Genomic DNA, 27,825 nt, shown 5'->3' on the forward strand with positions numbered 1-27,825 from the left:
GGAAGGAACAATGGAAAAACTTGATAAACCCTTCTCCTCTCTGTACCCTCAAAACATTTTCCCCAGACACTTCTATTTTCCCTGTTACTAGAGTAAATCAATTTTGAAGCAGGAGGGGAAAACAGAAACCTGTTCTCCTCAAGAGGAATGCAATCCCTTATTTCCTGAGCACCAGAACATGAGCCATGTTTCACAACCCAAACCAAAACCCCCAAGCCCCAGGGCCTTTTTACCTTGGTTCAAGTGCTTCTCCTCATCTGCCTCTTGCTTGGCCTTGCTGTACTTACTGCGCCTGTCAGGACAAAGCACAGCAGTGAGTGCACAAGGAGGATCTCGCTCTGCACCCAGCTCAGCTGTCCTGACCTGCAGAGACTCGAGCTGCTGGCACCTGCCACAGCCATGACACAACACACAGCCAGGGCAGGAGGATCCTCACACTGCCCTGCGTGATATTGGCATCAACAGAGCATCAAAGGAAGCACAAATCTATTTGTATCTCAGCTTTTAAAGAAAGGGAAAAAAAAAAAAAAGTTTGTGCTTCTGCCACTTTTTCTTCAAACTTACTTTTGAAATCGAGAGCCCAAATTGCTTTTTATCCCTACCACATAGGGATTCAAATGCTACACGGAGGTGTTTTGGTAGATTGACTTTCAAACATCATTAGGCAAATGCCAACATCAATACACTTATTTAACTGCAAATTTAAAACTGGAAACAAGTCTCTTAACACAGAAATCGGGATCTCAGCAGAAAAAAAGGAAGAACCACCAACCCTGACCATCAAAAATTAAGATCCCAAGGATTTTGCTTATTCTTTAAATCACTGCTTAATTGAAGGGGCTGAAAAACTCCTGATGGCAGAACTCCTCTACTAACTCTCTGAGCTGGAGGCAATAGCATAGCAGAGTATGTTAATTCTATAGATTACTACTTCTACACCTACACCTGTGATACTGTAGTCTAGTTATGCATTTAATTACTTCAGCTTTCAGCTCCAATGGACAAGGAGCACTACAAAAAGCTAATACAAGAAGTTAATCCATTAGGAAGGATATTTAGGAGTCTGCTCAGCCAAATGTGTAGGAATTTGAAGTCGCCCAGCATCCAGTGGTATGTAGATGCAGAGAAATTATTTGGGCTTTACCTGCCCATCCTTGAGTGTTCAGAACCAAGCACAGAGCAGACACTGATGGAGAGAAGGGTTTACTGTTGCTTACTCTCAGTTTGCCTGTTCCCAGGAAATCCAAATTTCCCAGTCAGACCCAGGAGAGCTGACTGGCAAGAGGCTGGGGTGGAGAGCAGAGGGAAGGCAGAAGGAGAAACCAGCCTGGAGAGCAGCAGGGGAGAATGGCACTGCCAGCAATGTCCAGCTGCTGCCTGGAGTGGGGCAGGGGACAGCCAGGCCTGCCAGGGACACCAGGGTGACACTGGGTTAACTAATAGGCTGAAAATGGTGAATAAGGAGAAGAGGAAAATGGGAGCAGGTACAACAAAAACCTGTAAGATGTGAGTTGAAAGGGGTCAAAAAACTCACAGGTAACAGGAAGAAAAGACACAACTGAGAGCCTCACTTGCAGCAAACCTCCCTGAGCCCTACCATACCTCTCCTGTCAGCAAAACCCCTCTGCCCCTCAGCAAAAAGCATCTCACATCCCACTCTGCACCTGCCCTGTGGGGAATGGCAGCTTCCCACTGCTGGCAGCTGGGAGCCCATCCCCAGCCCTTCCCTGTGCAGCCCTCGGGCTGGGTCATACAACACACTATGCCAAGAATAAAAAATATAAATTAACCATTAAACAGAAGGAAAAAAGTCCTGTTTGACATGTGACAACAACCTGATCTTTGAACCAAGGGTCACAGCTCCCAGCATTGACAGGACTTGTGTCCAGACAGAAAAAACAGCTAGACATCCAACCAAAAACCAGAGGGAGCTTCTTCTCTTGGAACACAAATGGCTCCAATCACAAGAAGAGCATTATTGAAACCCACACTGGATCCAAACATCTACTTTAACAGTTTATTTGCCCAGCACTGGTATAACAGAGCTGAGTGAAATAATGGGATGATGTTCTGCTCCCAGCTGCTGAACTGAGTAAGAAGGAAGGGGCAGCACAAATCTCACCCAAGGCCACAAAAGGCCAGGCCAGCTAAGGGGACTGCAGAGATGGTTTCAGGTATTGTACAACTTCTCTCAGAAGAAAGGAAAATAAAGGGAAAAAGAAGATTCTGCATTTTAATCAGGATCCTTCAAATTAATTTTATTAATGTTCAGGCACAGATGGGAAATACAAAATGCAAACAGACTTTGCATGAAAGCATTTTAAGTATGAAAAAAATTCTCTTTATTTTATTTTTAAAAAGTTCAAGCACCCTCACAACAGATTAAAAAATAACCTTCCCCCACCAAAACTTGAAGGCAGCAAAAAGCAAAGGGAAACAAAGGGATTACTGTTCAAGCAATGTAATTGTAGCTTATTAAGTTTAAATAATACCTTCTAAACTAACTACCTACTTCCACCTCTCGCCGTGTCACCTGCTGACCTCTCCTGCCTGGCTTTGGGCAGGACACTGCTGTGTGCCATTGTCCTGGAGAGCAGCCCAGGAGCCCCAGCCTCTGGGGCAGCTCACCTGAGTGGCAGAAGGGAGCCTTTGTCACAGATCCGAACCCCCTAATTACGGGGATTTGGGCAGTGCTGATTAAGTAGCCGGCATTCAGGAGAACACAGGAGCTTTCAGGAGCTGCAGGGGTCAGAGACAGGCAGAGCTACAGGTGGGGCTGGTGATGAAGAGGAGTTAACAGCGGGGGGAATTAGCAGGCACTGAGGTGAAACAGCAGGACCTGGTTGCCATGGCCCTACTCCTCCCTCCTCCTTCCTGCACCAAGAGGGGATGGGGGGCTCAGGCACCAGGCTGGCAGAGCACCTGCTCCAACACCACCGGGAAAAGGTGGGCAAATATTCAGCAGAGCAAAGATAAATCAATCTCTCAGCTGGAAGAATTTCAGACAGAAGCTTTCAGATGACCGGAGGATTTGGTCAGACCATCTTACTACACACAAGCCCTTTTAGAAGGTGTCTCTCTCTGTTTTACACTTCCCCAAATCCTTTACAACTCGTTTTGAGATGCTGCAATTTCCCTCAGCATTCCTTCAGAGCAGGGTTTAGGACCACCCACGCCCTGTCCTGCCTGCTGCTCCATGGATGTCCCCATCCAAACCTCGGGAAGTTTGCAGGAACATTAGGCAGATTGCTTCTTGCATAGCAGGACAGAGCCAAACAGCCTGAGCTGCCTGAAGGCAAAGTCCTTGGACTAATTCTGCTGGAAAGATGAATTTTGGGATTTGAACAATGTCTTGAAAAAAGCATGAGGCTAAATTATCAGTAATAGCCCAGTGTTCAAAAGTGGGCACCCACAGCATATGCCCTGTTCCCACACTGGCTCGTGGATGCACAGAGGCCATGTCTGCAGGCCAAAGCACAGGCTTGATTGTACAAATATGACTTTCAGGTCATGGTTAGATTACAAAACCTTCTCATGGGGACTCTCTGGACAGAAAAGCTTATTCTCATCTGAAGTAATTTTGTAACAAAGTATAATTATTTTGCTATTAACTTCTGCTGGCGTAGGAACATCGTGAAATATCCCCAAAGTCCACACCTCTAAATGACATTGTGATGGTGGTTAAAATCATTAGAGTAACAGGGAATGTTAAAGTAGATTCTGTTTATTGAGAGCTACTTCCAGCTACTGGAGAGCTGTGTATTAAGGGCTATTAATTAGCAAGGCACCATTAGTATGCACAGAGTACTTTCACTGTCCTAGTATTTCATTCATCTTGCTCTGTCTTTCCCCTTCCAAGGCCCCTCTGAGAGGGACCAGCACAGAGCCAGGGGACATCCCCGAGCCCATAGCTACCAGGAGGTTTTATCTCCATTGCCACCAGTGCCTGGACCAGGCAGAGCCAGGGGACATCCCCGAGCCCAGGGCCACCAGGATGTTTTATCTCCACTGCCACCAGTGCCTGGAGTGGCTGTTGTCCCTGCTGCCACCTGCTCTGAAGCGCCTTTGTGTGACTGCACACCCCTGGGCAGAGATAAGTGAGCAGACAGCCCTGGGCAGAGCTGTCTGAGCCCAGCAGGTCTGTCAGTACCTGGCTCCAGGCAGCCTCTCCTCTGACAGCTTTATGGCCGATCCTAACGAGAATCAATACCAGGGCAAGGGGTTGACAGTTCATTTTCTAAAGCGTGATCCATTGAGGGCCAATCATCAAGCAGTGTTTATCAGCCTTGGGAAGAGACATTTTTTTATGGGGGGAGAAGGGGAAGGAATCATCTCAAAGCAGCTCGACAGGCTCAATTCTCCAAGGTGGCGACTCATAATTAGAAATCCAATGTATCCTGCTATCAATCCTACCTTAAATAATAAAGTGATCAATAAAAGCAAGAGGAGATTAAGTCATCAAGCTCAGTGATGCTATTTTCTGTTGCAATGGCTTTTAATAAACCTGTCTCTCCACACCACATTTTCATATGTTCTGCTCGTCTTTGCTCTTGCCAGCACGGAGGCTTTGAGTTGAACACCCACAGAAAGTGATCACAATGCATGTCTACTTTCCAGATATTACAATCATAGTCACTTAACTGCTCCCCAGGACAATTTAAAGAGAGCAAATGAAGAGGAGTTTGAGTGCATTTACAGCTGATGCCATTAAACTGACCAACAGAGATTGACAAAATGTGCATCACTCAGATCCCAGGCTTCAGATGCAGTAATGATACAAGCAGTTTTATCTCAAAATTACACTGAAGCAAGATCATGCTGATCTTTTTAAATGAGATTGAACACAAAGATGAAGACAGAAACACTCACACTGTGTTTCTGCTACACTGTCCTCCCACTCACAGAATTGTTCCTGATGCCTGGGTTGAATTTGGGAGAATGAACAAGCACTTGGTGAAGATTATGGTGCTGCATTGATGAAAATACCCATCGATCCAGTTCTGCTGTGTTACTGCATCTGATGCTGAATGACTGTGGCTTCCATTTTGCAGTCATACTCCCTCACACACAGGAAGGACTAGTACAGACTCACAGACTAGCACAAAAATCACCAGCATAGCAGTCTGATGGCTTAGTTAACAAAACTGCCATTGTTTATTCCCTGTCTGTCAGGAGTCAGTCCAAGAAAATCTACTGTACCCATACCCATTAAACTTAACTTCAAATTACACTAACCACAAATCTCTAGCTGGCTTGCTTCTCAATGCCAGTTATTGGAATCAGCTTTGCATTTGAAGGGCAAATAGAGCTGGAACTATTGCCATTACATCACATGCTGTTTGGTACTAACGTCGAGAAGATCAAAGCTACACGGGAGAAGGCTTGTAATGCAAATGTACTGTTTATGATGCTAATCAAAGAATTTAGCTTTGTTTGGAGGAGACAAAAAGCTGCCTGATGAAAGAGAGAGAGGGAGAGAGAAGCTTAAGTTCTTACCTCCTGCTGATGACAAAGGCTGCAATGAGAATGACCACAAGAACAACACTGCCAGCCACTGAGACAAGAAGCACTGTGGGATTGGTACCATCGCCAATGATGGGGGAAGGAACTGAAAACAGAAAAGGGAGCATTTGTGTCAGACAACCTCAAAAAATCAACCTAGGTAGCACTCAATGAGCTCAATGAGCTTTCTGGCTTATGAAGGCAGTTTAGAGTAGCACTCACATCTACTTCCAGGCCTTTATTATATAGTCATTTGACACAATTTTTCCAACTGCTAATGAGCTGAAGACATGATGCTTGATAATTATTTGGGGAACTTCAGTTCACCAGGCACAAGGACTCCTCCCCTCCAGTGCTGCTCAGAGGGTATAATGACTAATTTTTTTGCCTTTCTAATTGCTTTCCACACTTCTTTCCTCCTCCTTTTTCTTTCAGGGGGCCCAGATGATCACTCCAGAGTAGGAGAGTAATTTTAAAACGTCTACTCTCTTCCTGATGGATTGTTTTCAGTTGTTAACATCCTGAATGATATTGCCACTAACTGGCATGACCTTCACTTGATTTAAGGAGACCTATATGTCCGAAATAAAATAGGTTTGGTCACAGTGCCTTTCTGCCACTGAAAAGCAAACATTTTGGGGGCTAAATCTGCATGTTTCCTTGAACAAAGTGAAAAGCCTTACTGACAACATAGTTTGAACATTCTTGTCTTTATATAACTGTGTAAAGAAAAGTGCAAGTATGGAAGCTGATGTAGGACACCTGACTGATCTGTGTCAATAGCTTGTAAAGGAGAGTAACAGGGTTCTATTCTCCTTGAAATAAGATATTCCAGAAATGTGCAAATGTCTGCTTTTCAGAAAACAAAATCTCTGAAGCATCAATGGCTTCCAAGTGCTTATGGAATGCCTATTTCCCTATACCACAGTGAAGCACTGTCACTGCTAGAATCTACAATACAATGTGGAATTCACATTCTCTGGAAAAATCCCTTTGCCCAGGATTTTTCTCCTAGGATGCTGAGAAGCCTCAGAGAAAAAGGAAAACTATTATCTCATTTGCTTCTCCTGTGTTCTGCTCACATGTGGAATGTGTTTGGAGATTGTTCACCCACAGGTGATTGTTTCATTGGATTCTGGTGTGAGTTGTTTTCACTCATTGGCCAATCAGGGTCAAGCTGTGTCAGGACTCTGGAGAGACTCACGAGTTTTCCATTATTATCTTTTTAGCCTTCTGGAAGTATCCTTTCTGTATTCTTTAGTGTAGTTTAGTTTAGTATACTTTAATATAATATAGTATCATAAAATAATAAATACAATGGTACAGCATATCCAAATAGATGTCTTGGGCCAGCATCATGCTTTCACCAACAGCCATGTGGCCATGCAGGAACATCTTCTCAGAGCACACACACCACAGCCCAAGTGTGAGAAACAGCTACTCACTTTTCATAGTTTAGGAAGGTTTATTAAACCTTCTCAAAAATACAACAGAAAACTGAATAAAGAAGAAAGGTTACAGTGCCAGGAGCAAAAGATTTTTCCTGCCATGTGCTCAGCCCCCTCACAATGAAGGTTTTCCCTTTTTAACCTTTTAACCCCTCCCAAAGTTCTGTCCATCAACCCCTTCTTTGCTGTCCAGTGGTGGAGATGTCTTCCTCAAATCCTGATTGGAGGTCAGGTGTTCCATAGTGACAAGCCAGCCCTCCCATTGTCCCTTGATAACCATGCCAGGGGGTACAACACAACTATAAATCTATAAAACTTTTCTTAACCTATATACATGATATTTGTCTATTAATTGTGAGAGTCAATCATGGCATTACTCATCTATCACACAAGCATCCAGCATGAAACTCCCCGCACACAGCCCATTATATCAGCACTCCCTGCAGGAGGAGCAGCAGAGGGACAGGGTGGGGATGCCTTTACCTGTGTTGGTGGTGAACTCGAAGGGCCCACTGAAGTCCCCATAGCCTGCTGCTGTCCTGGCCCTCACGTGGAACACGTAGGAGGTCAGGGGGTTGAGCCCTTTGATGTCTGTGTTCCTGGAGGCCGTTTTCACGATGCGATAGCTGCGCTCGTTCTGGTCCTGCCAAGGCAGAGCACGGGGTGATGGAGTGAAGCTGTGAACCTGGAACCCTGCTGCCTTGCCAAAACTGTCTGATCAAAGATGAGTAACAGCAATGGAATTCTCAAAATACACCCTGAGGGCTCCTGCTGCTGGCCTTGCTCAATCCCCCTAGCACTGTGTGCTGCACGGGGCTCTGAGCAAGCCAAAAAAGGAGGATGAGGCAGTAAGTATGATGCTCATATATCACTGATTATTTAAGAAGTCACACAATGAAAACCCTTGGAAAACAGCCAAGCATTCAAATAGGATCCTCTTGATGAACAAGCACGTTTTACTCACACATGCTGGCACTTTCCTTTTCTTCCAACCAGCCAGAAGCCATTTAAAAAAATGATAAAAATATTTTAAAAAAGAAAAGACTTAGAAAATATCTTCCAGAAAGTCCATTATTAAAAATCATTCTATTTCTGGCTGGAAAAATCTATCAGGAAATATAATAATCTAGCTTCCCTGCAAAGCAGATGCCTTTTAATGTATGTGGAAAGCAAGTAAGTGATTTTTTTTTAATAAAAAAATTAGAAGTATTCATGTGCATGTGAGAGACAGCACGCACAAGCAAGAGCAGGTAATTGTTCATTTTTGCAGAGACCCTTCAAAGAAAATGGCTCTTTTCATAATTCCCTACTTGAGAAGTTATTTGAAGGAATAACATCTCCCTCTAACTTGGAAAGTATGAAGAATCTAATTTTCTCTCCTTATTCTCTATTAAAAGCCAGCCAGTCCACGCTATCACTCTAAGCAGAAGCTGTCGGCAAACAGATCTTATTATTATGACTCTCTTATATAGTTCATTATTATACTTCTGTCTATGAAGTAAAGCTAATGTCTCACTTCTGCCCAACACTATTGACTCTCATTATAAATGTGATTGCTATAAAAGCTCCATTTCTAGGCAGGTAAGAAATAACAAAATAAATTCATACTGTACAGCAGGAACAGCCTATGAGTCTTACTCTTTCAAGCAACCATTCAAGTGCATGAAATCCTTAATTGGATTTTATTAAACTGAATCTATTTCGTTTCAAATGATGGAATCCTATCTGGAAATAAACCACAGTAGAATGGAGTAAAAAAGTTGTGCCCAAGCCCAAAGGAAACTCCTGGCTTGTCCATTTTTGAGCAGTACCTTTTCATAGTATTTGACCTCATACTCCAGGATGACTCCATTTGGCCTGTCAGGTTCCAGCCAAGCCAAGGCAACACTGTGCCTTGTTATCTCCTTAGCCTGGATCAATGCAATCGGGGACGGAGCTGCCAGGAGAAAAAAAAAAAAAAACAAAAAACAAAGAAACATTATAAGCAATCATTTAGTTTTAATGAGGAACATGTATTTTTAGTTGTAACTTTCACAACACGAGCACTTTCAGAAATTGTGTTTTTCCCGGGGGGTGAGGGGAAATTAGAAACATTAAAGATTTTTCCTGTTTTCTCTATCAAAATGACATTTAATCTTCTCTAAGAAGGATTGGGTTTGGATGCTGGACAGTACTAGATAGGTGGGTTTTGAAGTAACAACACAGTTGTCTAAGCACTGCAGTGTTCATGAGACCCAGGTAAAAATCTTCATAAGAGATCATGATACTTAAAGGATCTCTTATTTTTGTCCTGTGTCATTTGCTCTCTTCTTCCATCTCCTAAAATTAACTGATGTTATTCCATTAGCTATTTACTTTAAAGGAACTATGAAGTACCTGAAGTTCCAATCTTGTTTTATCTAAAGATGAGAAAATATTGCCACTGAATTCAGTAAGGCCAGAGTAAAGCTGAATACATATGAATTTGGGCCCTCCCATTAAAACCAGGAAACTTGTATTTCAACAATCTGAGCCAATTTGTGCCTAATAACTTGCCCTGCTTACACCCAAATCTGTGAGCAGTCCCTGGAAAATGGCCAAGGGCCAGATTCTGGCTTTGGTAGCTCCTTCCCAGCCAACAGGTACCAGAGACTGCTCCAGTGTGTGCCAAAATGGCATCTCCTGACCCTGTCCCACGTGGTGCTGCAGTGATGCCATGAACAGAAAGAGCAGGATTGCACCACCACGGGTAAGGGCTGCAGCATTTTTGGAAAAACTCTACCTAGCAACAAGCTAAACTCCGAGACCCTTTAAACTGTATCTGTGTCAGTAATAAAGGCTGCAATGAAGAAGATAATGGAAAACATCTCTTTGTGCACCGTGCACTGCTTAAAGAGCCCCTGCTAATGCTGAAGTTCAGGTTTCTGACTGGCTGGAGGACAATGCCTTCTCCCTTTGCCTGTGATAGCAGCAGATTCATGGCTGAGCTGGGGAATGGGCTTTCTGAAGATTTATGAACCCGGCTGCCCCTTTCTTGCTGTTGTGTTGCTGTGTGGTCACATCTCTAGCCAGCTGTTATCAAGCTCTTTTGATGCTGACAATAGCTGGTATAAATGGTGGAGTCTCCAGGGATAAAAAGGGACATTCATGAAATTTTTAATCTTATCTAACAAAGCTGTCCTGTATAACCAGAGATTAGAGGTCTTCCTAAATTGAATATATTTCTTCTTTTGTCCCCTGATGCTGTAGCTGCTCTTTTTCCCCCCCACTTCCCTTTCTTTTTGTTTCTTTTTCTACCTTTAACTTTGGAATGATGATCCATGAAAATGTTATAAAGTTAAAAGTATCCTTGAAAGAGATATCCTTGAAAACTACCAAGAAAGGCAAATAAATAAAACAGTCACTATAAATGAAAGGAAAATTGAATGTTGAAAGCCTCAAACCTACTTGACCATATCAGACAGTTCTGATGGAAGTGAAAATAACCGGTAGATGCTGCAGTCACAAAAGGGTGTCTCCTCTTGATGTGAAACCATCAGGGAGCTGCTTCCCGATTTACTATTTGACAGTTTGGCATCTCTGTTAGAAATGCCTCCAAAACCTTTATCTCTTTTTTCCTTGTCTGTCTCTCACAGGCAAAGGCAAATACTGAATGACAGAGGAGACTATAAACACACAGCCAACAGGGAGGATCCAGGTGTGCTCCATCAAATTATATCTGTGGCACGACTGCAAACCTGCTTAATAACCTCACACTTCCTCAAGAGAGAATCAAACCTTTTTTTAATTCCCCTCTGCAATAAGAATACTGCTCAGCTAATAAATTAGAAATCAGATTTGTTACCCTAAAACACACACGCACACGCCATTACCGATAAACCAAGCGGAGAGAAATCTGCTTAGTTAATCGCTGCCTCATGCAGGGCAGACAAGCAATTCTTTTTACTGAGAATCCATCACTTATGCTGCTCTGACCTCAAGAACTGTAGAGAGAAAGTTCCCTTTCTTTCCTTTATCCTCTCTTTAACCTCCTTGGTTTGCCATTTCATTTCAGCCAGCATCTATATTGGAATTTAGTGAGTCCTTCAATATTGGGCAGGTAAGTGCTGTATGAAAACACATTTCTTCTCTGTAAAATGGCTATTTGCAGCAGAAGAATTTATATTAACTAAGCCTTCTAGTGAAAGACTCTCAGCTTTATATAGCTTAACAAGTGCTTTCTCACTTCTCACAAAAAATGGATAGCTGATCTTAGGCATGGCACCATACTGCAATAAGCAACATGCTCCTGGCTTCCAGAACACAAAAAGGACCTGTACATCAATTCCTTCATTACTCCTTACACTTTTAAGAATGGCCATATTTTTCCCTTCCTGCCCTTTATATGCAAATTCATCCTCCTTAACTTTTAGTATCTTCTTTTGTCCTGGATTCTGCAGATGAGCCATTTGTTCCTTTGTTTTGACTGCACACCCTGCCTCTCCATAGCTATACAGAAATCCTAAGGATGCCAAAGTCCAACTAGAGAACTGCAAGAAGCTGTTCAGGAGTGACATCCCTGCAGCACAGACCTACAGTGGTCTGTGCAATAGGATGGTGAGCTGAAACTCTGAGGACCTTGAGGAGCTGGACCCAGTACCCAGAGGATACTACAGTTATCCCACTGCATATAATCCTCATTTACCAATTCCCTTTTATTTTTGCAAATAGCCCTACAAATCAGGTTTATTTTTAACCCTTGCTTTTCAGGATCCACCATCTGACCTGAAAGACTGGACTCCTGGAAGAACACCAGTTTCTCCTTGCACATGTATTACCAAAGGACATAAGAGTCTGGTCAATATTGTGCAGGATGAAGAGGATGTCAGCACTGCCAGCTCAACATGGCACTCCAGGCAGCAGACACAGCCTTCTGAGTGAGCTTGTGCAAAATATTTACATTCTTTCTTCTGCCTTTTGCCTTTAAATTGCCTCTTAGGGATGATGTGAAGATAAACGTGTAACAGGTTGTAAAATGATGCTTTGATCACAAGCAGAATAAAAGACAGAATACTCTCTCCTATGTGCGTGGGCTAACTGTTCATTAGATGCATACATTCCTACATAAAACACATTGAGGACAGCTTGAACAAAAACAATAATGTTCACAATTAAGGTGTTCACAGTAAGATCCCATGAAACTTATGGAAAGGAGTGGGAGATCACTTCTTCCTTCACCTTTTGCACTTTCCTCCACCCTGCTCCTTTATGTTTGGAAAGGAGCAGTAAGCAATGACTTGTTTCTCAATCATCACTGCTTACAACAGCCAGCTTTCTGCCACACGTGCACAGACTGCACATACCAAGCACCAATTCTACCAGAACAGCCCATTTCACAAAATGAGGTATTTTGGTGTCTAAAAAGGGGTCTCTCCTTGAACAAAAGCACCAAGTGTAACTTTCCTGAGTTCAAAGCTCAGCAGTTCCTCTCCCTTAAAAACCCCACTCCCTCCTGATGTGAATGTTGCAATTTTCTTTCATCTACTTCCTCAATAACCTGCCATTAAACACCTACTAGTAGTTTTATTACCTCAGTTCTGAGCTTGCGGCCTACAGAGAGAGAAAGAGCACAGATGTACTACAAAAACTTCACCCAAATGCCATAAAGCCATGTCCCAAGGCTAGCCAGTGCTGAATTGTTGCACTTTTGAGGCACTTTAAAGGATGGCAGAGGCAGAGTGTCAGTTTTTCATTACTGGTTCAAATTAGGAGGGGTGGGGGAATAGAAAGAGGAAAAAAAACAGGAAATAAATAGATGCAATAAAGTCTCTGGCATGTAGGCATCCATGAGTGAAAACAGCCCTTTATGAAACTACAGCACATGAGTACTCAGATATCAAAGATACACAATGCCCAGTGTTTTATTGAAGATGCCTTCTTACCCACAGCGGGGTTTACTTTCCACTCCCCATGATTTGAATTTAAATGGATCATGTTTACTCAAGGGGTCTTTCACTGACTGAAAAATATACCCACAGTTTGTACATTATCTCAGCTAAATTCAAATAACATATTTAAATTTAATTACTTGAAGCTTAGGGGTTTTCATGCTTTTCTTTATTCCCTCAATTGCACACAACACTTATTTGTTCTTATCAATGGCTATGCACTTTGTCAAGCAGCAAAATTAAATGCTTGAAAGCACTAATGATGTTACTGTGATTAAGGGTTTTTACCTTCCAGGGTAGATACTAAAAGCCTGCTCCATTATTAATTACTTAAAAAAAAAAAAAGCAAAAAAAAAAAGAGAAAATATTTCTGAGAATCTAACACTGAAGAAAAGTCCTCTTAGAAATCAAAGCAAGAAAATAAAAGGTCTTTCATTAAAAAAATCTTCTCTTGATTAGGACACAACATATTTAAGGGAACCTGGCACATTTCAGGTTTTCTCTTTGACTATTTACCTTGTAACACTGTGGGCGTTTACATGAGATTTTGTAAATTATATTAGTAAATAATCTCACAGCAGGAAAACTATATACAGCACAAAGAATCAAATACATTTTTAATAATTTCTAAAGGCCCATGCTCTGGACCAGATTCTGATTCTTTTATTCATGTAAGAGGGCATTTTAGTTGACTAGCTGTCACACTAACTTCAAATCGAGGGAAGAGAGAAATGTCCAAGCCTCTTTAGTAACATAAAATTATTTACACAGTTTTACATAAAACTAAAACATATTTATCAGATTAAATTAAAAAGAAGGCAGTTCTCTTTCACAGAATCACAGCATTGTTAGGGTTGGAAGGGACCTCTGGAGATCATCCAGTCCAATCCCCTGCCAAGGCAGGGTCACCTGGGCAGGTTACACAGAAATTAATCCAAATGGGTTTGGAATGTCTCCAGAAGGGGAGACTCCATGACCTCCCTGGGTGGCTGTTCCAGTGCTGCTCTTCCTCATGCTGAGGAACTGCTTATGTTTTAGTTTATGGCCTTTGCTCCTTGTCCCATCACTGGGCACCACTGAAAAGAGCCTGGCACCATGCTCTTGGCACCCCTTTGAGATATTGGTAGGCATTAATGAGATCTCCTCAGTCTCCTCCAGACTAACCAGGCCCAGACCCCACAGTCTCTCCTCATAAGAGAGATGCTCCAGACCCCCCATCATCTTTGTGCACTCTCTCCAGTCACTCTTTTTCGTTTTTGTACTGAGGATCCCAGAACTGGACACAGCACTCCAGATGTGGCCTCACTGGGACCAGAAAACATTTTAGCATGACCACAGTTCCAAACATATGCAAAGCATATGTACAAGGCATGTATGCTCATCAAGATAAGCACAGCAAAGGCTCCTGCACATGTGTGAGGTGATGTGCACTCCCAGATTAGATGTCTGTGCACGTCTGAGGAGCCAAGCTGGAGTCTGGCATTCCCATTCCTCACTGTCAGCATGACAGCTACGCCTTCTCCCAGGGACCTGCCAGAGTCTGTGGGCTGCCTCTGTGCTTTAAAAACTAACCACATGCATATTTGGGGCTTTTTTCATTATTCCCTCTGTAAAAGTGGAGCAAACATTTGTGCTAGTGATGATTGGGCCAGGTTAGGACTTGGACAAGGATCTAGAGGCCTGATTGCTCAACCAAGCCACTGGAAGCTTCCCAAGACATTCCCGAGTCCTCTGTCTTCCCACCGTCTGCCTCTCCTTCCCCCAGGAATGACGACTGGCGAGGAACACCTCCCAGCCTGGGGAGTGAGACAGCCAAGATCCAGGGCAGCATGTTCACGCTTTTAGTGTTTAAAGCAAAGACTTTAAATCTCCACCCGTGGAGTAAAGTGCCCCAGGTTATCCACCAACACACCAAAATCCCAGCCAGTGAAGGGAGAAGCAGTGTGACAGCTGAGCTTGGCCTCCTTCTCCCAATCCCTTTAACCAGCCCTAATGCTGCTGAGCTGAACTTTCCCTCCTTCTTGCTAGAAATTACACTGCTGAGGGAAAGCACCAGCTTGGCCACAGGATATTCTCACAGGACACCTTCATCCCAAAATAACAGGCACAAGGGATCTTTCCCTTGCTTTCCAGGCTCTGCAACCCAGTCACAGACCTCCGAGGAAAACAAGTGACAGGCTCTCAAACCTAGGGACCAGCTCACATCAGTTGTTTGTAATGACGTGTTCATAAAGAAAGGGGCTAGAAAATGAGATTTTAAAGACTGTTAACACAGTATTATTATGTTTTAAACATTTCCTCTGTTTTAAAGTTTTCATTTCTTGCCTCTCCCAAAAGAACCTGTGCTGCAAAACTTGCCAAACCACAAAAGCTGGCTCTGACTTGCATCAAATCAAAAGCTTGAAGGAAAACCCAGGCTCTCAGCAGCAACAAATAGTAGTAGTTGAGGATTATTAGAGGCTGTACTTTTACTACCTAAGTCCAGCTTCATTTCTTGGCGACTAGCACTGGCTGCTGAGCATCCACAAAGAGCCTGTGGATTTTCTGGGCTGCACATCCAGTTCTGTGTCACTTTTAGCACAGACTACTTCAACATACCAGAACCCCTCTAATTTAGATGAAAACTATTATAGGAATTGAGATGTGATCAGAATTCCCTGTGGTTTACATCAGAAATGAAGGGAGGATGAAGAAGATTTTTGCAAGCCCAGGAGATGGCTCATTCTGGGGATCAAAGAGGGCCAGCTCTTGACAGCAATACATTATGCTCAGGTACTGGCTCCTCCAATTTTGAAGGCGAAATAATGATGTCAGATTATGCAATGCAGGTCTGGAATTACTCCAAAGATCTGAATCTGCAACCTACAATCTCAAAGATTGCCTTAAACCAAAGGATTATAGAATCTACATAGCATTTAGCAAGAGATTTGTATTACAACTCAAGCATGGGGTCTGTTTCATCTGAAAACTGCTTGTTTTCTTTCTGCTAGCTTGCTAAGAAATCTTGTTGGCATGTTCTGACAAGGATAACTTAATAGTTGCCAAGAGAAACATGGCAGAATACTGTGTATTTCCTGTATGTACCAATGCCAGTTTAAAACAAACAGGAAAACAAGCCTTTCAGTTGGAAGCAATCTATAAAAATCTATCTGAACATCACAACCACTTAAAAATCCCAGCACCAAAACATTTTAAATGCTAGAATGATTAACATGGAAGGGTGAACATACTTTGAGCGGTGAGCTGCTCTAGAAACTCTAGAGCTATAAGTAATTTGTTAAGATGGATAATTAGTCAGCAGCTGTCTGACCTGAGCAGGTTTGGAGCCGCTGGTCACAAAGCAAGTCACGCTGCACTTACTCTTCCCTCTGGTTGAGCTTGGAATCTGACCCAGTATAAACAGCAATAAATTTTGTAGCCTAAAGAAGCCAACACTGATGCTCCACTGCATTATATTGGCTTGAGAGAAGCAGAAAAAATGGGCCAGGGAGTCCAGACAAAGAGAGACTGCTGTGGTCCAGAGCTGTCATACTTAGAGGTGGGACCCCAGGACCTGAATTTGGGCGGGACACTTGTGGGAAGGATGTGCTGGAATAATCCTCTCACTTCTCAGCTGCTGGTCCAAGCAAGCACAGACCAGCAGAAACCCCTGATGGTGTGACACAATGTACAGCACCCCTGAGGACAGTGGCTCGGGAGGAGCTGAAAGGAGGAATTAGAGACCATAGCCCCTAGCTATTAAAGCAGATGATAAAGTTGGAAATGGAGCATTCCCCAACAGTTCAAAATAAGTAGTCTGAAGCAAAATGCTCCACTTAGCATCTTTCCCTCAGGGCAGCTCTGCCTCACCCACATGCCCTGCTGTTCCTCCCAGGAAGCCAGAAGTAGCCACCAGAGTTAATTCCTGCCCAGAAATAGCCTGTCTTTCACCCTTGCACAGGAGGAGGATCTGCTGAGCTGCCTTTTGTAAACAAACTCCACTCCCCCTCAGCCCCTTCCACCAGGAAATCAAAGCTACCCTTAAAGAAACACCAGTCACCCTGAAATGAGACCCCATCTCATTCTCTAAGCCCTTCCTCAATCAAACAACCATCCACTGCTCCTCCTTCATTGTGCCATCCTCCTGCCCACAGTTAAGGCACGTTTGCACACACATCATGAGTCAACACGCAAGAGGGGAAGAGCTGTTCCTAAATTGCACAGAACCAATGAAATAACTGACTGTGTCTGTGCAAACTGCACTGTATCTGTGCCCTGCAAACCACTTGTTGTGCACAGCTTTCAAACCTCTTACAACAGTGTTTCAATAATCCATAAAACAACAAAAAATAGTGACCCTGCTGTTGCAATAGCCCAAAGGGGCAGCCCTTTGTCTCACAGGGCATAGGACAGCTCTCACCTGATGCCCCATGTCTGTATCTCTTAACAGAAAGCCTCATTTCTGCTCCCTGGTCCTTTCTTATACTTACCACCAAGTCACCTGAGCATGTGGTTACCCCAACATTTATGGCATAAAGGTTAATTCATTCTGGGGCAAATGTGTGATTTGGCACCCAAGGCATCTCCTAATGCTGCTCTCCCTGGTTCTCACACAGTTACTTCTTATTTACTTGAAACATGGATGTCTAGATGATGTATATACATGTGCTAAGTAACATCCTTTGTCACTTACCTTCAGCATTAAGAATATTAGATTTTGTAAAAAGTGCTGCTTAAAAGCCTTTTTAAAATCCAGACAAGCAGAAGCCTCTGCCCTATTTGCCACTTAGATGCCTTGGAAATACTGAAGTATCTTCTAAACAAAATAAATAAATAAATAAATGGCATGACTCATTCTGCTAAAGCAGCATTCGCTGTTTTAATAAATAGATTTGGCCACATTGCCTCATCCTGGTTTCTGAAGTGCTGCAGTAATAGCAGAGACTTAGACTTTGCCATTTGGGTTTCTCAGATCAATCATCTAAAGTCAGAAATGGCAAGATTCTTGGGGGAAGAAAGTAATAAAATTATAAACATTTTACTCCCACTGTGATCCACAGCTCCAACAGCCACTGCAGGCTGGGCCTGAGCCATGCCCTCCTGAGCCTGCAGCACCCAACAGAACCCAAACCAAGGATTCACTTAACAATAAAAATCACAATTCTCACTTCAACACTTGAGTGCATAAATTGTTTCAAAGCCACCAAAGGTAAGGAACTTCAGCCATATTTAGTTTCAACTCCATCACACAGAAAAGGCTGGTGCAGAAGGTTTGCATTTATGTATTTACATTTCAGCTGAACAAGCTGTACATTTTAATTATAGTTGATATTCAGAGTGCTCAGTTGGAAGTCCAGTGGAGTACCTTCTGTACAAAGGTTAGGTGGATTTGACATGATACCATCTCTGTGCTGTTGAGAAATGCTTGTGATTGAATCAAGGTTTGGGTTTCCTGGGCTCAGGTTAGTAGCACTTTGTGAAGAACACTGCTCTGACGGCCCTTGAGATCCTCATTCTTGCAGGATGCTGCAAAACCCTCTGCCATGCTCCCCCATCAAAGTGTCTCTTCTCCAGGGAACAAAGATACTCTGTGCTGTTGGAAAGTACCACAGAGAATCAGACTACAGCACACTTAACTCACACTTGGAGCTCTCCCACCAGGTCCTTTCACTACAACTGAATTAAACCCCCTTTTCTTCACCCACGACGGGCAGATTTGTTCAGGAAATTAAAAATCATTAATAGACCCAATGAGAGAGAAAAACCTCTGCACACAGTGTTGCTACAAAAAGCAAAATTACCTATGTTTGCTATTCATTAAAAACAAAAAAAAAGTGATGAGGTACAAACTGGGGAAGAGTCCTAAGCTTCCTGAAACACATAAACCTTAAAATTAAAATCTTAGTTCATGATGTCAGTAGCCAATTACATCATAGGTGGCACATAATTAAACTTATAAAGGGGTTTCATTATTTTGGTTTTACTCTGGATACTGAAAACCAGTGCATTATTTGTTTTAAAATTGTGTCAATTGGAAAAACCCCAAGTGGAATCAGCAATTAAATATTAAAGGTGGTTGCCTCAGTGCAAAACACTCCAAAGAATAATTGGTTTCCTGTGCAATGCAAGTGCAATTACAAAGTCTGAAAAATTTCAATCCTAAAAATAAATAAATAAAAATTTGAAAAAAAAATTAACCTTGTGTGGTTATGAGGATGTTGACCTGTACAAAGACCAGCCAGATTTATGTCCTGGAAGAGTACTGAGCTACAGTCTGGGCAAATAAAAGCCCATGAAAACAATAACTTGTGCAGCAGTCAAACAGACTGGTCTGTATCCTGAGTTTGGACCCTCATTTCCAGTCCCATATTCCAGCAGACAGGATGACACTGCCTGACCTCTTGCAAAGGCACCACTGAGCCTGCACCCCCTGTCTGGAGAGCCCACAAACCCCTGCAGCTCCTCCAGAACTTCCCTTGGCTGCTCCATCCCTGAGTGCCCAGGGAACTTGAAAAACATGGGATTTCACACCCAGCCACTTACACATTCCAGTCACTTTCTGCCTTATTTATGTGCATGCACAATATCCTGATAAACTATAAGGGAGGCTGTGGCTACTCCATCTGCATTCCCTTTTATGCTGGGAAGATAAATTGGGGCTGATTCAGAGGACAGATTTAAAGAACGCAGTCTGTTACCAAGACAAGCACAATCTTCCCAGGGAGCCCTTGTAGCGGGTTGTGTCCAGATCATGCCTTGATTTGTTTGCTAAAATAAATGGGACAGCACACAAAACTCAATTCATATACCAGACACCTCTTCCAGCCCACTTTACTTTCCTATTTTGCTCAGTCAAAACTGTCTTGTTCTATTATCTCGCAATAAGACCACTTAACAGCAACATAGAAAATTAAAAATAATAAAAAGATCATTAAAAATTTCAGTGCTTTCCTTTTAGCCTTTGGTAATCTGTGGAATTGGAAGACATTTATATCCAAAGCACATTACAGTTTAAGGGTTTTTCTGACTGTAATAATCCATGGATACTTTCAATAGATTTTAATACAGACAAAACCAAAGATATTTTATGGAGCAGTAGAAGAATTTAATAAAAAAATCAGCATCAGTCAATTGTCTTTTTAAGACTAGGTGATAGAATTCGATAGCAGGGATAAAAGTCCTAATAAACTCTGCAGGAACAGTTCAGAAGGCTGAGACAAAAGCTATCATTTCCTTTCAAATTAACAGTAGGATTTTTCCATAAGGGATGGTTTGAAATACAAATGACCACAGGAATAAAATACAAATGCTTGAGCTTTCTACACCTCTTTTGACTGCATTTAAAAAAGTAAATACAAAACCGTGGTCAATTTTGTTATCACCAGTTTCCAAACCACAATTTTCAGAGACCCTGAATCCATTCTCAGAGTGCACTCCAAGTTCTGGGACTCTAGTTCTTGAATTTAGTAATGAAGACAGATTACCTTAATCTAAGGAGATGCCATGAAATCCTTCAAGTGGATGCAGAGAGAGGCTCCCACTTTGTTTGGGAGGGGAAGCCCACTGGAGCCCTGCCACGATAATAAAGCACTGCCTGCACACCAGTTCACACGTGGGGCTAAATCTGAAGTGACATTTCTCAATGAAAGAAGCAGTATTCACTCGTGTGCTCAGCATTTTGATGTCCACCAGAAGCTGGCAAACATGATTATAGGGAGCCAGCAGGCATGCCACAGCTCTATTTAGCCCTCACGGTTTAGCACAGTGCTATGCAACACATAAATAAAATATAACGGGCTGCCTTGGGACGGCATTCTGGGAGTGGGATTTCATGCATATGGATGGACTTGACACACATTTCACAAGGACAGAATATCTGAACCAGAATGGGCTGCTTCACCCACCCTTTGGGGTCAGTTCAGCATCCTGCCCTCCAAACTATGAGCCAATGCAGAAACTTTTGGGCTTCGGGGACTAGCAATGTTTATTTGTGCTACTCTGCATGGCATTTTAATTAGTAACTGTGTGGATTTAAAAACTGTGAATGGACACACAGGGGCAGTTGTGCAGCCTAGTTTTTGTGTTTCTACTCTCTCAAAAAAATCCTGTTTGAGGACATCAGCAGGGGGTTAATGGAAGCTTTGATAAAGTTCTCCGAAGCCTTTTATTGTTGCTGAACTACCGACTGGACTCTGCTGTCTCTCTGGCTGCTTTCCAATTTATTTAGTCAGCTGCAAAAACAACTAGAGAATCTGGAAGCCCATCTAAACGTTTAGTAGCCACAAATATTCTTGGGCAAATTCTGCTTCCACATGAAAATATTTCTGAGCCAGTTATTTAAGGGAAGCGCTCACACTGATCGTCAAGCTCCATGAATGGGAAATGTCAGTTTGCTGCCAGGGAAAGTGAGCACACAGTTAAATAGTCCAGGGCAAATAAAAGCTGCAGGACCACGTCTCCATCTCTGTCAGTTTGGTAACTATTCATCTGTACCAACATCACTGAGACTAGAATTTTATTCCTCTTTGAAGTAAATTTCTATGACTTAAATATGATTAACACTACCCAATGATGAAATTAAGCATCTCTTTCCCTAGGAGGGTGTGTAACTAACTTCCATTTTCCATAGCAAACCACAAGATCTTTTAAAAAATGTGACTAAACTTTTATTTAAATGCTGCAATTACATCTTGGCTCTATCTGACATGCAGCTTGTCTAAGCTGTTCACTGAACCCTGAAGCTGGTTATTTACTAAGGATCTTTAGAAAGCACTTTTTTTTCCTTCCGACCAAGACTTGTATCCCCCACCTTGAATACAAATTCATGGAAATGGGTGGTGCAGACAGCTTTGCCAGAAAGCAGGCAGTTGTTATTTTAATTATTATTTCTTTGTGGAATGCTGCAGTTACCTTAAAATAATAATTTAATCCTTCTCAACAATAGTTTTCCCAGTTTTGTTTTTAAGACGGGAGCACGTATGCCTATAACTACACATTTATTACAGACCATCAGTTAAAGCCTCTGCAAGAACATGAAGTTGTTAAGAAGAAACTCCCACTTGCATCTGCCAGCTTGGAGAAGCTCCTTACTCAGACACTTAAACTTACACACGTAATTAAACGTGCAGCAGAAGAAACCTGAAGCAGTCAACACATGGCATCTTTAAGTCCCTGAGAAATCTCATGCTCATTGCTGAAATTTGCCCATTCAAAAGTATCCCCTCCACTGTTCAGTTCCACCCAATTCCCAAATTTCTAGCACTAGGATCACTTTTCTTTCTAGATCTCCCAGTGCATTAATATTTGAAAGATCTGTGGCTTCCCAAAATACACCACTGGGTTTGCTGCAGAAATCTTCACAGTAACTCATCCAATGTAAATCTTCAGATATCCAAAGCCAAAACACCAGTCCCTTTGAAAGCCAAAGCAGGGGAAGAAAAGGCAGGTGAAGAAAAGGCTGTCCTGCACGTGCTGGCAGGTCACCTCACTGATCAGGACAGATAAAACCTAACAACAGCAGGCAGCTTGTCCCAACCCTCCTGCTTGAACAATGTGCAGGAGGGATCGCCGCTCATGTCTAGCAGAAAAACATGAAGCCTTAGAAACCCCACTGACTGGAAATGAGAAAAATGCATATAATTACCCTGGAATTCTGCAAGATGCTGTAAGAAATCACTCAAGAGTATCATGCTCATGGATCACCCCTTTTCCAAGTCCATGCTTATTTTGATTTTCTTTCCTACTGAATTCAGGCTTGACACAGCTCCATTTGGGGAATAATTTGCTGGTCCATCATCCTTAGTACAAACACCTTAAAGCAAAGTAAGAACACCCCTTTGCAGCTCCCTTTTCCCATTACCCTGACATTGTACAGAAAAAAGAATGCAGCTGGTAGTATCACACACACTTCCCATGCTCTGGACAGCTGGCACACATCCAGATGTTTGCCAAGAGATTATTTTAAATCAGGTTTGTTGGGAAGTGGGTGGCCGGGGTGCTGTGACTGTTTATACACACCCAGATACGTGCATGAGTTTCCTCACGGGTTTGTGTGCCTGAAAAAGGACTACTGGAACAGGCTATTTGTATCCTTTGGCTGCAGGGAACAAGTAACTGGAAAGGGTGGGACTGTGCTGGTAGCAAGTACTTAGAATAAAAATAAAGAACTAAATTGACTCTTGGATGCCTGTGAAGGCTACAGGCAGACCAGCTGTGCCCAGCATCTGGAGCGCCACTCGCTCCTCTGCTGGGCAGTGCCATGAACTCACTCACCCTCCTGCACCTCTCCCAGGTGGGCCATTGAGCTGGATGTCACCTCAACACCCTCCAAAGGTCCAGAGACTCCTGAGGAACAGCCTGGCCCAGCACCTTAAGCCTTCCTTCCACAAAACCCCACAGCACAGCCCCATCCCCACATCCAGGAACTCGGCAGGGGCTGGGCTGCTGAGCTGATGTGCACGAGCATCCCCACAGCTTCACCAGGCACCAGGGAAGGGGGATGCCAGCACAGAAAATGACTGATTTTGCCAGCTTACACTATTTCATAGGGTCTGTGAAACTGTGACACGAGTGCATGATGAATTCTGTCTTCACATTCACAGAGCTCCTTTGCCGGCTATTTGGAGATGAAGTCTTCCTTGGGGTTATACAGCCCTTCAAAAATTATGTTTCAACACAACAATAAACAGCTCTTCACCAGGACTGCATTAAAAAAAGGAACATTTCTTGCAAGAGCTGAGCATAAAACTAGCAGTCTGAATGACTACAGACCTTGCAATTTTTAAAATCAAAATTAACTTCCTTCAGCACCTCCCTATCGATAAGATTTTTAATATGCACATAAATATCACCACACATAAAATCAAAAAATGTTATGTTCATTCTCAGCAAACAGAAATTATTTACTATTACTTGTATTGAAACCAGGATTATACTCAACATACGGGAGCTTAGAGAATCAGATGGATTGATCAACCTTCACAGTAACAGTTAATTTTATTTTCCAGTAGTAGTTTAAGGGTGTTCATGCAGTCACCTAAAGAAAGCTCTGTGACTGAAATCTACTTAACAATGTCTTCTGATGTTTCACTATAGAGCAATTCTTTATGGGTAAGTTATAAATATCCAGGAAAATAGTGCATTGAAAAGAAAACACTAAAATCCTTAGCTTTCCTGGCCTTGGCATGCATTGCTTTTGATCTGCCTGAGCAACTATTATTTTTTTGACATGAGGAGTGCACACTGACCAAGGGCAATGTATGTCCATGAATTTTTACTGACTGCAAATGCAGCTCAGCACAGGCTAAACCACACTGGCATAATGTAAGACCTTATATGCATTTTCTGTGCTGCTCTGTACAACACATGAGGAATGCTAATCAGCATTTGAAAGGAAACGTGGGCTTTCAAAGAAGACCCACCAAAATGTAAAATGGGAATATATATTCCCCAACCAAAAAGTCCAGTGGAACTTATGAGTCATAACTCCCAATTCTTTCCTCCTTACCCTTGCCATTTCTGACTGAAAATACCATCATCCTCAAAGGATTGGGATCTTTCAGGTTTGGGTTTTTTTTTCCTTTTAGTAAAGGAATTAAGAACATAAACAACAAACAAACCTAAAGGCTAAATAAAACTGAGTAACAGCTGACATTTCCCTTCCCTGCACGGAAAGTCAGTATTTTGGGCTCACCACAACTGCAGCCTGTCCCAGAAGAATACCCAATTCCCATGGATCTTGTCGGGGGTGCTGAAATCCTGGTGGCACCGTGACCCATTTTAGCTCTTGCCTGGAAAGGGCACGGAAGCACTGCAGGGCTCAGAGTGCCAGCGCAGGATTTGGGGAGCCCACAGGAGAGGGGCAAGGGCTGCAGCACTGCCAGCCCCCTGCTCTGCCAGGGATGGGGCAGCCCTGGGACACTGAGCACACAGCTGCACAGGCCAGGAGAGGGGCACTGCACACACACAGGGGCTAGGCACAGCACTGACAACAGCAGCAGCAAAACCAGGACACAGAGCCCGAGATAGTCTCCAGAAAGATCATTTCTTGATCTTGAGCACAGGCAGCTTGAAAACATCCAGGGTGATGCAAGGGGAGAAGAAGTAAGTTTATTTATACACACTGTATTTTCATCCTAATTGGCACATGCTGCATCCATCCAGCTCTGCTGATCCACTTAAGGAAACAGAGAGCCCAAGGTAACCTAACAAGGTAACAAATCACCAGGCAGTTTGTTTATTCAGAAATATCAACTGCTTCAACTCCTACAAGCAAAGGAGCAAGCAGGACACCCATCCCTCATAAAATGCAAACAAAACAAAGGGAGCCAAGCAAGCAGGAAAATAAGTTTGGATTTTAAATCTCATTTAAGCCTGTGCAGGCTCTGCCCCCCACACCACTCCCCTGCCTTATGAATGCCTTCAGCATCCATGCAAAAACCTTGTCCCTGTGGCACTGCCCCCACAGGGGGCCTGAGCAGGGAACCTGCCTCTCAGGCTGGAGACACAAACAGCTCAGCTCCTTAAGCCTTAATAAAAATATAAACTGTTCAGTGCATCTTCAAAAGGAAACCACACAAGCTTCCTGCATGCTGTGAACAAGATCTCTTTATTGAGAGCTTTTCTTTTCATTTTGAGCAGCTTCGCAGTACTAACCTCAGCAGAATAAAAACCAAAAAACCCAACCAAGAAGCCCAGAGATTTCTGAGCTACTCAGTCAACAGCCTGATAGAGTTCCTCACTGAAATTAGCTTCTCCTAGCAGCATCACATGAGAATTGCTGGCCTGCATCTCTTCCACAAATCATTTCACAAATTTTTAAGGATGGGCAAAGTGCTGATTTCATTTCATTGAAAACTGAAAGCCCAAAAGCCACCACTGCCAGTGGTGAGACCCCCAATATCAGCACTTGCAGTACTCATTGTGCTAAGGACATTGGCTTCAAGTTTCAGCCACTCAGTGTTCCATCCTTGCTTTTTCTATTTTTTCAATCTCACAGGGGAAAAGAGTAATGGTTCCCAACTCAAAAAAAAAAAAAAAATACTAAGCATGCAGAACAATGAGCTGAATTAATTCAAAATTCTTAAAAAGTCACAACAATGAAGTATTTAATTAGGAGATTGAATTTTTTACTTGCTTAAAAGCCTGAAATTTAGCTTTTTTTTGGAAAAATAAGCAATCTATAATAACCAATACCTCTTCCAAAGAAGCAGAAAAATACTTTTTCAAACTATTTTTGATCCTACTGTGAATAGCAAACCTTATTCTAATTTGAACACTTTTCTATAGTATCGGAAACTGAAAAGAGAGCTTCTAAATGAAGAGTGGAAAGCAAACTGCCTCATTTCATTATCTCAGGAGTAAAACGACAAAAGCAAACAAAAACCCACCTGTGCTTTTCAACTGCACCTTTTATGTCCCTGCAATGCATTCCATCAATTTTGTGCTGAATATACCACAAGTGATTTCTCATTGCTTTCTGCCTGTCTCCAAATGCACACCTTGCACAGGGGCTGGCACCATGGCAAGCAAACACACAGACACCCAGATTCCTGATCCTCACTGATCAAAAACTGCTTGGAAAATTCCTGCCTACTTTCTTCAGATTATACTGAAGAAAATTTGAAAGGTGAAGTTGTTGTGAGGAAGAATTCCCTGTACTCTTGTATACTTATCATCTTTACTGAATTTAACTCAGAGATACACCTCTTGCAAAGAGTTCTAGCAAATTCTTCAGAAGACAACCCAAAAGCACTGCTCATATGTAAAGAATTATTAAAAACTCCCCATATTGACAACATTTTTTTTTCTATCAAGCACAAGCATAGAGAACACAATCAATTAAGTAATTTACAAATTTTCAGTGTTGGTGGCTTCATTTTTATTAGTAAAACAGGGAAGAAGTGCTATTAAGGGAGGAGCTTGGCTCTAATCTGAATTTAGAATTGCCTTAAAGAAACCAAGGCAGCTTTACATTAGTGTAAGGAAGGTGCAAGATGAAAACCAAGCCTGTGGCAGTGCACCATCATGACATGATTTCTTTATAATGAAATATAGTGAAAGAAAATTAGTGGCACAAGGATTTTAATGCACCCCAGACACACATTTACAATGATTAAACAGATGAGTACTTGTAAAACCCAAGGGTCTAACTTTACAAACCTTTACTCAAGCAAGCAGTTTCACCAAAATCAATGAGACAATTTGCATATGTAAGGCTATTTATCTCAGCTGGGATCTGTAGGTTTAGGCCACACATTTCTATTTAGATCTTCTATGCAGCAGAAACCACGAAGTTGTATGAAGAACAGAGAACAGTGCACCTTGGAGTTAATTTTCATTTATACCAGTATAATTTTCTCTGTCCCTCTGACGCATTTGATAAACTGGGCATGTTTCAAAATTGGAAAAGTTGGCAAAAATACAAATTTCCTGATGGGAAGAATACTACTCATGGATAATAAACAAAATCAATTCTTATTTGCATATTCAATCAGATTTTGGTTTGCATATAAAAGCATAAGATGGTAGAATTTTCACACGGTAGATGGATCCCGCTCACTTATTCATGCATATATGCATCCACTAATCCTTAGACATGCCAAAATCAGTCAGAAATACTCTCTTTGCTAGGCATTCACAGCACAAAAACACTGTCCCTGCTGCTGTTCTCAACCTTCTCTTTTCGTAGAGCGTATGACAGCACTCTCCCACGGCTTTCTCCCAAGACTCCCTAATAGCCCCTGCTCTCTATTAGTCTTCTTTTCACTAGGCAAAGTGGTGGTTTGAATTTTTGAATCATAATTTAAAAGGGATGCTGTCAACTGTATATGAAGAACAAAAAACACTGGACCAGATTTTCAAAGGCACTTCAGCACGGACTTGACAATTTCGCTTGTAACTGTCACTGCAAAATTGAATGTATCTCTCACTGGTAATACTGACATGGCCTGACTACAGCTAAAATCTGCAGATTTAGACTATGCCTACCT

At 42.4% G+C, this 27,825-nt stretch overlaps 1 protein-coding gene across 3 annotated transcripts in view; it reads right to left on the reverse strand.

Annotated features, from left to right (window-relative positions):
* EPHA4 (EPH receptor A4) overlaps positions 1-27,825 on the reverse strand; it is a 105,224-nt gene that overhangs the window by 19,610 nt on the left and 57,789 nt on the right. For all 3 annotated transcript variants that reach the window (XM_071437473.1, XM_071437474.1, XM_071437476.1), the window contains exons 6-9: positions 8,762-8,886; positions 7,434-7,593; positions 5,497-5,608; positions 234-292 (exon numbers count right to left, since the gene is read on the reverse strand). In XM_071437473.1, coding sequence (XP_071293574.1) covers positions 234-292; positions 5,497-5,608; positions 7,434-7,593; positions 8,762-8,886 — 456 coding nt within the window. The remainder of the gene's footprint in view (positions 1-233; positions 293-5,496; positions 5,609-7,433; positions 7,594-8,761; positions 8,887-27,825) is intronic.

Source organism: Agelaius tricolor, unplaced genomic scaffold (genome assembly GCF_023055355.1).
Source record: "Agelaius tricolor isolate 1412-34295 unplaced genomic scaffold, bAgeTri1.0.p SCAF_12, whole genome shotgun sequence".
In the NCBI taxonomy this organism is placed as follows: domain Eukaryota; kingdom Metazoa; phylum Chordata; class Aves; order Passeriformes; family Icteridae; genus Agelaius; species Agelaius tricolor.